At 47.9% G+C, this 12,612-nt stretch overlaps 1 protein-coding gene across 1 annotated transcript in view; it reads left to right on the top strand.

Annotated features, from left to right (window-relative positions):
- The window catches only part of Dcdc2c (doublecortin domain containing 2C), a 34,236-nt gene that overhangs the window by 6,256 nt on the left and 15,368 nt on the right, over positions 1–12,612 (top strand). Inside the window, exon 3 of the mRNA XM_036170279.1 lies at positions 7,068–7,144. Within this exon, the coding sequence (XP_036026172.1) occupies positions 7,068–7,144 (77 nt within the window). The remainder of the gene's footprint in view (positions 1–7,067; positions 7,145–12,612) is intronic.

Genomic DNA, 12,612 nt, shown 5'->3' with positions numbered 1-12,612 from the left:
CAACATTTTTACAAATAAAAACAAGAACCATGCAGATCATGGCACACTCCTTGAGGTACTCATGGTCTCTGGTACCCATGTGTCTTTGATATTAATTGGCTCAGACAGTAGCTTAGGTACCTGATGTTTAATGGCAGAGATTTCTTCATGGACACCCCCACCACCTTTCCACACAAACACTGAAGCATAGACGAGTTTATTGCTTGTTATCTGGTTTCTTTCTGGATGTGTTTATGTGAGGATGTCTCTCCTTGGCACTGGAGTCTTTTTGGTTTAGGCTTTGCATGGCAAGCAATGTTTGGATGTTTCCTGAAGGTGTCTCACAGACAGTGTGAGAACAGGTAAAGAGTAGGGACTTTGCTGCACAATGACAACCATAAGCAACTGTCAGGTGAGCCCTCCCTTCGCCTATTCTAGGTGCTTGCCAAGGTGTGTTTTCCAATGGTACCTTTCACTCAGAAACCCGTGGCCTTGTGGAGGGATTTGTTATTGTGCCTGGACCATACCCATGAAGAGCAGGTCGAGGAATGTTAAGCATCCGAGGCCCACGTTACACTGTCAAGAGTCAGAGCCGTCCCAGGTGTCTCTGAGCACTCTGCCAGCATGGTGCCACATGGCTGTGAACTGTGAGGACATGCCTTGGGATGGCTTTTCATGGACAAGAGCCCTGGATGCCATGCATTCCTGGGAAGATTGTATAAGCTGGTTCTCTGTCACTTGGCTATTTTGTGGGGTTGTTTTGGAAACTAGTTATGCTTAGAGCCAGGTGGTAACTGTATTACAGCTGTAGTGAGAACTGCTCCATGGTTACCCTCAGGTCTCCATTCTCGGCTTAGTTTTACTACCTTGGGCAGCAGGTTTATAGCCCATTGGACACTCCAGCCTCAGGCAGATGAGTGATGTCTGTGACTCATCAGATCTGATAAGAATGACTGAGATTGTCTTTCCCACCAGACAGTAAAGGCCACATTTGTTAGCCTCCTCTTAGGGACATGATTACACGGAGTACAGGGAACAAGAATCCAGAATGTGTACTTAATAACTGCAGTTATTTAATTAGGCAGGTGCTATTGGGGTTAATGAGTCATTAACACATCAGAAGAGCAATTAGCCCATTGTTTCCATAGTTGTATGCAATCAAGCAGAAAGCCCTTTCTAGGGTGTCTGTACCCAGTCGAATTTCTCAGAGCACAATTTCTGTTATTTTGTTTTCAGACTAGGTCTGTAAGTGCATGCCTGTTGCTGATATCTGCAGCATTCAGTTTTCTCACTGCATTGTAAGAGTCACTTTATATGCAATGCACAACAGAGCAATAGTGCATGCATGTACTTTCTGTAACCTTCACTGGTCTCATTCACTCTGGGTCCCTTCCCCTACTGGCTACTACTAGTTTCTGCAATTAGCAGAGTTGTGTATTTGTCCTGGTACCTTCCCATCCCCTGTCCGCATCCACTGTCCATTCAGCTTCATGGGTAGTTACCACAGTCTCCTGGGGGCAGCTCACTCACTGGTCAGCACTAGGGTCATTCTGTTGAAGGACTTCCGACCCCAAGAAGGCTCATACTTGAAAGGATGGTGTAAGCCATGACACAAGAACACCATAAGCAATATGAAGGCTGAGTCCATGGAAGCTACCTTCTAGATACTTAGCTTTATACACACAGGCCGGTCCAGCTGTCACCCCTCATCGCAAAAGCTGATTAATACAGTCCACAGCTGTCAATAGAGACTTAGAACTGGTCCATGTGAATCAGTCATTGTGAAGTGTTCAGAGCCCCAAATGGGAGTCACTACCACACTCCCTACAAGAGGAGATGGAAAAAAACTGTAAGAGTTAGAGATCAGAGAATATTTTTGGGAAGTAATGTCCTCTGGATCTAATAAGGACACTGAACTCAGGAACTCTCACTCATTGTGGTTGCTGGCACAAGACTTGCACAAGATGAAGCCAGTCAGCAGTTCAGTGCACAGAAAGGAGGGGTATAAGGGACCCCCACTTCTAGCTAAGGAGATGTTAGCTGTTGCTGGGCAGCACCAATTAGACGTGGTGGATTATTAAAATAAGATATGAAATGAGGAGAAAGGGGTGTTGGGGGTGGCTGAGAGGTGTTGATAGGATTGAATGGGAGGTAGCTATGACTTAAATACATTATGTTCATGTGTGAAATAACCCAATAACACTAAAAAATTTCCAAAACAACCCCCCACCCCAGACAAACAAGGATGGAAAGAGACAGGGCAGCTGGAGTGCAGAGCATGAGGAGGGCAATGACAGAGTACTCCGTCTCTGCTTGCTGTGAAGAAGGGTTTGGGACTGAGGAGTTAGGTCTGTTAGTGGAGTGCTTGCCACTCAAGTGTAAGGACCTGAGTATAAGCCCCAGTGTCCCTGGAAAAAACTGGGGCTGGCTAAGTGTGGTGGCACATGCCTAATCCCAGACCTCTGGAGGCAGAGGCAGGTGGGTATAGGTGAGTTCCAAGTTACCCAGGGCTACAGAGTGAGATCCCGTCTCAACCAACAAAACCTGGAGGTGCACACTTGTAAACTAATCAATGCATAGAGCGCCATCCTCTGGAACATGGGCAACATACCATGGGCCACACTGCTACAGAAAACTGCCTCTCCCTCCTCCAGAAGTCAGAAACTGCCATGATCTCCTCAGCTAGGGGTAGGGCCTCTTTAAGTCCCCCCTTCTCAGTGCTAGAGTGCTGAATGGCTTGCTCTTGTGCAGGTCATGGGCTGGCAACCACAGCTATTATGAGTTCATGAGTGGAATGTCCTTGTCAGGAAGATATTACTTTGCAGCAATATTCTTTGACCTTTAGCTTTCACACTCTTTCTACTCCCCCCCCCCCTTTCCAGAGACAGAGCGGCCCCTGGGGCTTGCTGACTAGTCAGTCTACAGCCAGTCGATGAGCTCCAGGTCCCAGCAAGAGACCCCCACTTTAAAAATCAAGGGATGGGTAGGTAGTCCTGGGGAATGACACCAATGATTAACTCTGGCTTCCACATACATGCACATGGGCACCTGTATACTTGAGCAGACACTACACACACACACACACACACACACACACACACACACGCACAAACACACATGTGGTTAGGGCAGCAAAGGTTAGGAAGAGCTAGGGGTGGACAGAGTGACTAGGAACAGCTGGGGGACAAGAAATAGGACCCCATGTATGGCTCTGAGAGTTGACAGAGGTGCTGATAGTTCAGCTGAGGGGACCCAGGCATGAGATGAGGTTGAGCATTGCCCCAGTTTTCATTGTTGCACAGATGGATCTTGGCGTTATCTTCTAAGACGGTGAGTGTAAGTAACTGTTGCCACTCTGTGGGTTTGGTCCCGGGTTTTGGCACCAAAATGTTAGTGTGTTGCAACTCTGTGAGGTGAGTTTTGCATCTCCAGGGGAAAGGTATCCTGACTACTTGGGAAGTCAGGTGACACTTTGAGCTGCTAGGACAGCTCTGATTGCTGGAACTGCAATGAGACAGCTCAGCTCTGGAGGTTGAGGTATCCTGGTTACCTCAAGCTGCTAGGACAGCTCAGCCCTGGGAGGTATTCTGACTGTTTGGGAGAGTCAGGCCTGGAGCTGCTAGGACAGCTCAGCAGGGAAGGGTATCACTGTTCAGGAGTCAGGCTATACCTGGTGTGGTGGGGGATGGTCTCCCTGTAGGATATAGCAATCCTGCTCCTCTCCTGGAGAGCCCCCACTTAAGGGGGCTTCCTAGAAGAGCTCTGCTTCTTCTCTGGCCTAAGATGTTGCTTCTTTTTGCTTCACTCTGCAGAAGGGAAACCCCTTCAGAAATGTAGCAATCTCCTCTGGCTCTGGAGGAAAGTGTTACTTTTCAGCTCTCCCTTGCTCAGTCCCCTGAGGAACATCTCAGCAAGGTTTTTTTTTTTTTTTTTTTTTTTTTTCCCTACTCAATCCACTATGGGACATCTGTCTTAGCAAGGTTCTTATTCTATGTGCTGACAAATTAAGATCTTCACACCCAAAACTCTTTTGAGAAAGGTATTTATTTGGGAAGGAGTAGTCCGGGAGAGTGGCTGCCTCTCCCAGGGTGGAGAGAACAGCCCACAGCTGACCAGGCAGTGCGGTTTATATAGGATGTCTTGGGGTCAACCAGGGATTGATTAGTTTTTTTCTGCTCAGGAATTAGTTTTGTGGGTTAGGGGCAGAGATGGCTTTGATTTCAGAGCCAAAGTGTGTTTCTTTCACTGACATTTCTTGGCTTTTTGACACTAATTCTAAGGCCAGGGCATATTTCTTTCACTGACTGATTCTAGAAACCAAGAGTGTTTCTTTGGTACTGGTTTCAGAGTCAGGGCATGTTTCCTTGGTTCTGGGTTTAGGGATAAAGTGTTCCTTTCTCGGGCTCAGGTCCCAGACCTAGGCTGTGTTTCTTTCCCTGGTTCTTGGCTTCAGAGTCAGGGTGCTACTTTCTTGCTCTGTGATTAGTTGGTTTCACTGGTCAGTTGGTCAGGGGCAGAGATGGCTCTGATCTCAGAGCCAAACTGTGTTTCTTTCACTGGCCTTTCTTGGCTTTTTGACACTAATTCTAAGGCCAGGGCATATTTCTTTCACTGACTCTGATTCTAAGGACCAGGAGTATTTCTTTGGTACTGGTTTCAGAGTCAGGGCATGTTTCCTTGGTTCTGGGTTTAGGGATAAAGTGTTCCTTTCTGTGGCTCAGGTCCTAGACCCAGGCTGTGTTTCTTTCCCTGGCTCTAGGCTCCAGGGTCAGGGCAGGTTTCTTTAGCCAGCCTCCTTTCCCTATAGTGAAGTCTTGAGTGGACATGTTTGGGTGATCAGCAATTCTGCTAGGACCCAAATAAGATCAAGACCTCTAAGGAGACTCACCTCTCTTCCCCTGAGTATGTTAGGGGACTCTCACGTTAACTTAATTTTAAGTACTTAAAACAAATATGATAGATACTACATAGTGTCTTTTAGAAAACATTCTGCCATTGCATGGTCGTAAGAATTCTGTAAGATAGGTCATCTCCCCTGTAAAGAATTAGCAAACTGTTGCTTAGAGTAGCCAGTCACATAGCTGTGCCTGCTAGGGCTGGGATCTGACCTGAGTCACCCGACTCTCAGCCTGTGATTTCCTACCTGTGAGTCTGTGCTGAGATTTGTCCTATGTTCTGCTTCCTAGTCATGTCTCTGTTCTGGCCACTGGTAGCCAGTGGGTACAGTAGATGCCAAAGCCTGTGCCCCAGCACGCCACACTCCCTTCTTTTAAATGAGATGCCCAGGGTTCAGGGTCAGTACATTCTTGCTTCTGTGGTGTGTGTGTGTGTGTGTGTGTGTGTGTGTGTGATGGGCTGGCCCTTATTTTCCAGTCTTTGGCCGTCGGTTACTCTCTTTGAAGAAAATCTGTTGGTGACATTTACTCATCTTGAGATGTTCAGACAAGTTCCCTGAATGAGCAGGCTATGTGCCATCTAGCGCTGGGCTGGGGAAGGCTTGGAAGGGAGAGATGAAAGGGTGGGATAGGCTCCTGAGTAGTCCCCTTGCTAGACAGGCAGAGCAAAGCAGGGTCTGGGGACTGGTAGGGCAAGGGTCTCAGTAGAGGTGAGGTCCCTAGCCAGGCCCTTAGAGTCATATGGAAAATGTGGGAGGGAGGTGTTTGCCAGACCAGGGTTCTTCTGTGCTTCTTCTGGTGGATGTGGATTGGGAGGTGGGGCCCCTAGCCTGGGGAGGGTTGGGGGAGGGGCTTAGCAGATGGAGGAGTGGAAGGACCCCAAGTGGTATTGTGTGTTGTCAGGTACACAGGACAGCTCCGTGGAAAGGGCACGGAGTGTGGGGTAGGAGGGTCACCAGGCTCTGGGTATTCATGAGGAGTGGCTCCTCCTCTATCAGTCTAAAGACAACTTTAAACTTGGGAGGGTAGTGATTATGGGGAAGAGGGGAGCCTGGATTATGCTGAGCCATAGGCCCTCATAGTCTGCTGAGCCTGTGGCTTATATGGACGTGAAGTAGGTTAGGGCAACTGACTGACACAGAGAGTATGGGGTAGCTGAGAGGTGTGGTAGGGAGGCACAATGCTAGGTGCCTTATTGCTCCGTTGGGACTTATCATGATGGGTGATGGCCAGTGATGGGGGGGTGACAGGGAAATGGGACTCAGGCAGGATTGGCCCTATTACCAAGTGAAGGATGCGGAGGCTTGCACCATGCCACAGAGCAGTTGTGGGGTAACTTGGGACAGAGGCAGAGGGTGTGACTTGAGTGAGTGGGAGTGGGACAAGGTGAGAGGTGGGGACCTATGTTGTCCTCGTGGTGGACTGAGGGGTAGAGGCCAATGGTCAGGGCAGCCTTTTAGAGGAGCTCACAACAGCACTGGAGTGGCCCACGGGGCTCTGGCCAAGGTGCTGGGCCAGTCTGCTGCCCAGCTCGGGGGTAGCCTTGACTCCCCAATCTTCTCCTCCTGCTTCTCTGTCACTCCTGGCCAACAGGCTGGGAGAAGAGAGTTATTGTCCTCATAGGCCAGGATCCCCCAAAACTTCTTCCTATTTGGATATCCTGAGGTCAAGTCCTGAGAAGGCCTTGCCTTTGCCTCTGCATATTCATTCTTAGGAAAGAGCCCAGCAGGCTTGGGGAATGTAAGGATGGTGTCCCTCCTGGCTACCATACTCCACTCCGTGGCCTGAAAATGGAAGCCACCTTGTCCAGGCCTCTTACCCTATAATATGTCTAGCAGAGTATGGGGACACCTTGGCTACCAGTGTGCATTTTCTGGGTGCATCACTGGGTGTATCCCTACTGTGAGCCATGTACCATCCTCAGCTCTGTCATTGTTTCCCCGGACAGACTGTGTGTCTCCCTCCCGCTCCCCACCACTGGAGTATAGGCCTTCAGCCTACCTCACCTCCACATGTCTCTCCACTGGAGAGAGGTTGGATTCCTGGTGCATACCCACCTCCCTGAGTCCCTGGGGACCTGTCCTTGGTGGTCTATAACCTTGGCGGTTTGGGGGTTCTGCTGACCTTGCTGTTGGCACTGACTGGTGTTTGCTCACCTGAAATGAACTCTGAGGCCTGTGGTTTGCTTTGCAGATCAAGCCGGTGGTACATTGTGATATCAACGTGCCTTCCAGGTGGCAAACTCAGAGCAGGACATCCCGGCACATAAAGTGAGTTCATTGTCATGAGTGCGAAACCTGAGTATGTCCTGGCTCCTCACAGGCAATGCTGTCCAGCTGGGCCATCTATTCTCAGACAGTTGCTCACTTCCTCTTCAGCTTCCTCTCCTCCTCCTCCTCCTCCTCCTCCTCCTCCTCCTCCTCTGTCTCTCTGATCACATACCACCTCTCTCTGGTCAGCCTTCAAGTTGTCCTTCTCTGAGGGCGCTGTCCAGTTGGGGTGCTGTCCTCTGCAGCAGTTTCCATGAGGTGAAACAGCGGTTAGAGAGAGGAGGGGACAGCCCAGTGAGGCAAGCTTTGCCTCTTCCACCTAGCTGCAAAGTCTCTAGGACTGTGTCTTGGATGTCCCTCGCCATCAGCTTCCAGAAGGGAGTCATTGAGAAACACAAGTCAGGGGTTCCCGCACTGCCTCTTGAAAATACCGGGACTCAAAGGAGCTAGGCTCTCAAGCAGTAAGTGCCTTTCTTGGACCTGTAATGTGCAGAGAAAGGATAAGTACATGGTGAGTCTAAAACAAAAGCACCAGGGGCTTGGCAAGACAGTGGGTAGAGAGACACTTGCCCATAGGTCTGATAACTTGAGTTCAACCTCTGGAAACTATAAGGTGCCAGAAAAGAATTAATTTCTGGGAGATTGTTTCTTGATCTCCACATTGGTTCTATACTCACACATTCATACATACATCTACACACACACACACACACACACACACACACACACACACACACACACAAGTTTTAGGTCATTGGTTCAGTGAGTGAAGGTTGTTACTGAACCTGATGACCTCAATTCAATCCTCTAGACTCACAGGGTGGAGGGAGAGAATTAACTCCTATAAGTTGCTCTCTGACCTTCATACAAGTTCTGTGACATGTACAAGTGCACACACACACACACACACACACACACACACACACACCCCACAAATGCTATTTAAGTGTTTGAAAACTACCAGGGCTTCTCTGAAATGATAGAGGTCCCAGTGTTTCCGTGTTTTGCAGACACCATCTTTTCTGTAGAACATGCCACACTCTTAGGGAACATAACTGTGAAGACCCACACATCTCTGTAGTGCAGCTTCGGGCCACGGCCCAGGAGAAGCGTAACTCTTGCAGAAGATGTGTTTTAGCTCCTCATAGGAGTGCTGGGAAGTTCCACTAGATGGACCCAAATAGCCATCTAAATGCAGCGTCCTTCCACCATGGAAAAAGCCGATCACATTGGCCAGGAGAGCTTGCGGTTGTGAAAGCAAGTGGAAGTTAGGGAGAGGTTCTATGTCGGGTGTTCTGTGTCAGGCATTCAGGGTAGGAAGGACTCTGACCTTCCTTTGCAATGGAATGGCAGGGCTGACATCACTTTTGGAGTGTGGCTTTTGCTCTGTGGAGGGACAGCCTGGAGCTCCTTGGTGGGACCTGGTTCTGGTCTTCACCATGGAACCTGAGATTCCCACTCTGCAAGGACATCCTTTGCCTATGCTGCTCTGTAGTGGGGTGTCCACTCTCCATTTAGCTTCATGTGGAGAAGTAAAGAATAGTGTGCATGTGTGTGTGTGTGTGGGGGGGGGTCAGAGAATTTTATTTCCATTGTTTCTTAGAAGTGGACTGGAGAAAAGTTTATAAGTCCTGGGAATGGTTTCCCAGACTCTCTACTCCCTGTGGGAGAGTGTCTAACACCACAGAGATGAGGTCATTGGAACTGGAGGGTAGCAGGCAGATATTTGGTCTGCTGGTGAGCAAGAGAAGGCAGGGGACAAAGGGTGACAGTTAAGACCATGCCCCAGACCACGGGCAGAAGCTGACTGTGGCAGCATCACATCTGCTGCATAGCTCTCAGGGCAGATGTCTGCCTCGGGCCATTGCTGGCTGCCGAGGCTCCGAGTAGAGCCTCAGGTTGAAAAGTTCATCTAGAGTGTCTTACCACCTCAGCAGTACTTCAATTTTTAGTTGTGAGACCTGGACCTGAAGTCTGACATCAGTGTATGCCATGAGTGGGAAGCATGTAGAATCCCACCTGAATTCAGTTCACTGACCAATGTGGTCCTCTCCCCTGGGAGTGGTGGTGGTGTACATGAGTAGGCAGCTTGGGTGACTTTGGGCTTGGAGGGGTTTTGGCAGAAAAGTGTTTAGGAAACATTTGGAAGATAGAGATGTCAGAGTGAAGACAATGGTCATGGGAGAAAGCCATCTGTCCCTGTGGAGGAGGAGGCCAGGGAACAGCTCCCCTTGGCCTGCACCACATCACAGGGTGCTGAGACTATGTTTGTGGTAGAAGAAGTGAGGATAACTGCCAGTCAAGATAAAAGTTGAGTCCAGAACCATCATTTTCTCCCGTCTGCAGTGAGGACTCATGCTGTGTAAATGATACTTGGAGGCCATCCAGTGGTCATCTGAGCAGACTAAATTGGACAGGCCTTTCCCTGTCCAATTCCTTCCAAGTGCCAGGTTGTTACTTAGGCCGTTAGGCTCCTTCAGGCATCATTGGGAAGCATTCCAGTGATGGTGTCTCTCCCAAGGGAGAAGGGGTGTCTCACCAGTGCCTGGGAATTGAAGTGGGACCCAGGGCCTAGTCCTGTGCTTGGAATCCATTTGAAGTCCTCATGAATTGGGGGAGAGACTTTGAATATACCTATCGGTCGGTTCATTTATGAGCATCTCAAGTTCTTTGTACTATATGCTCTACTGTGTGTATGTGTGAATGAGTGTGTATTCTTATGTGTGTATGTGTGTGTGCACATGTGTGCACCAACCTGTGGAAGCCAAAGGACAGATTTTGTTGTAATTCAGTGGCCATACGCCATTTGTTTTTGAGATAGTCTCTTACTGACATGGAACTTGCTAAGCAGGCTAGTTCCCAGGAGACTTGGCCAATGAAGCCCAGGGATCTGATTCTCTCCTACTCCTCAGTGCTGGGATCACACTTGTACACCATTACACCTGGCTCTTTTCTTTTTTTTTTTCTTCTTCTTTTTAATTTTTTTTTTTAAATATGTGGATTCTGGGGATCAAACTGAGGTTCTCATGCTTGCAAGACAAGAACTTGCAGCCTGAGCCATCTTCCTAGACCTTCCCACCTTTTTATTGTATGTTTGGTATTAGTGCATGCATGCATGTTCACATAGGTGTGGGTACACATGTGTACATGTGTATGCTGAGGCCAGAGATAGGCAATGGTCTATATTTTACAGAGAGAGTGTACAGTTGTAAAGTTACCGACAAAGCACATTTCCCTCCCATCTTTCATGCCAAGTTCTCTGGTGACTTCCCTAGCAGTGATAGACAGCTGCTCTGTGTCCAGGCAGTCACCTGTATGTGCACTGTGGACGCCTTCACTGCTTTTTATATGTAGTTTACCCAGAAGATAGTTTCTTATCAGCATTTATCAGTATGTCATGCCTGGTGAGCCAGCTGTAACGTCTTGAAGTCCATGAGCACCATCAGCATGTATTTCATCATGGTAGGATTTAATGTGTGGCTGTCTGTCACCTAGCCATGGAGAACTTCTGGAAACTGTGGGTATTTAGGTAATACTGGCTGTCTTGCTCCCTAGAGCACTGGGTGGAGACCGACAGTTGGGTCCTTGGACAACCTTGGCTCTACAAGGCATCTGGACTCCCTGAAGGTCCCTGCTCAACTTCAGAGATGATTTATTAGTCTCCCATTTGAACTTGGAATTCTTAAGATATGGAGATTATATGTATTTCTTTCCTTTACCTTAAACATCTTATTTGCTTATGAAAAATGTGGGAATCTAAAATCAAAGGCCCAAGCTCCCCAGGTATGCACTCCCTAAGAACAACCACTGATAACCTCAGAGCACATAGACGCATGTGCTCTCCTCCTGAAACTTAATGCTGCTTTTAATTTAATTATTATTTTTTAATGCATCTGCTATATTTGGTCACAAACCCTTGGTAAATGCAAAGGAAAACATGAACAGTTTTGGGTATCTATGTAATTTAGTGTGTTGCAGTATCATGATTTAACTGTAGCTCTCTGACCAGACATTTAGGCCTTTGAATCTTTGTTTTTCTAAATAATGATAGTGTGTGAGATATCTTCACACATAAAGTCTGTGTCTGAATTTCTGTGAGGTGGATTTCATGGCAGGGAGTGATGGGATCTGTGGGTATTACATTTATCTTGCTTGTTATGCTATCCACATCGTTCATGTGCAGCTACATGGGTTGTGTGTAGTACGTGCCTATTCTCAACACTCAGGTGATGACTGCCTATTGCAATCTCAAAAGTTAGGGGATGGAGAGATGGATCAGCTGATACAGTACTTGCTTTGCAAGCATGAATTTGGTCCCCAGAACCCATGATGGTCAGCACTTGTAATTCCAGCACTAAAAGGTGAGGGGATGCATGGAGTACTGAGGCTCACTGGCCAACCAACCAAACCTCCTTGCAGAGTTTCAGGCTCTGTCTCAAAAACCAGCTGGACAGTGTTCAGCTGAGGTTGTCCACATGCCTGAGTACCCGAGTGTACACACACACACACACACACACACACACACACACACACACACAAAACCTTAAAAATGTAGGCAAAATATAACAAGCTTGTGTTGAAGTACTTTATTTTTGTTAATCTGTATTTAGAAAGATTTCTTTTAAAATTAAATTTATTTATTTATTTTACATCCCAACTGAAGTTCCCCTCCCTCCTCTCCTCTCATTCCCTCCTCCTGCCTTCCCTTTGTCTCTCCCAACCCACTTCTCCTGTTTCTGTTCATAAAGGGGCAGGCCTCCCATGGGTATCAATGAAGCATGGCATATCAAGTTGAGATAGGACTAAGCTCCTCCCCTCGTATTAAGGCTTGGTAAAGGCAACCCAATATGAGGAATAGGTTTCCAAAAGCCAGCTCGAGCTGGGTGGTGGTGATGCATGCCTTTAATCCCACTACTGGGGAGGCAGAGCCAGGAGGATCTCTGTGAGTTCAAGGCCAGCCTCTACAGAATGAGATCTAGGACAGGCACCAAAGCCACACAGAGAAACCTTGTCTCAAAAACAACAAAACAAAACAAAACAAAAAACAAAAGCCAGCCCAAGTGTCAGGGACTGGTCCACTCCCACAAAGAGACCAAACTATACAACTGTCACACTTATGTAGAGGGCTTAGGTGGGTCCCATGCCGCCTCCCTAGCTGTCAGTCTAGATTCTGTGAGTTCCTATGAGCCCAAGTCACTTGTCTCTGTGGGTTCCTCTTGTGTAGAAAGGTTTTTGACATAAATCATTTGCAGTTGCTGGGAACACTGTGTGGACTCTTCATTGCTCCATTTTTTTTCCCTTCAAGGCAGTGTTTTAAATACTGAAGAAGCTGAAGTCTGGAGCTGGCTGGCTGCAAGTCTCTCTTGCCTCAAAGCTTTAGTGGAGGAAGCAGATTCTGTCCACTGGGACAACACATTCAACCAGAGTTTATAGTGTCTCTGAGAAGAAGATACATTTACTATAGTTAT

The sequence above is a fragment of the Onychomys torridus genome, chromosome 21, assembly GCF_903995425.1.
Source record: "Onychomys torridus chromosome 21, mOncTor1.1, whole genome shotgun sequence".
Classification (NCBI taxonomy): Eukaryota; Metazoa; Chordata; class Mammalia; order Rodentia; family Cricetidae; genus Onychomys; species Onychomys torridus.
The sequence above is the reverse complement of the archived record's forward strand: the minus strand, read 5'-3'. Positions and strand labels throughout refer to the sequence as shown.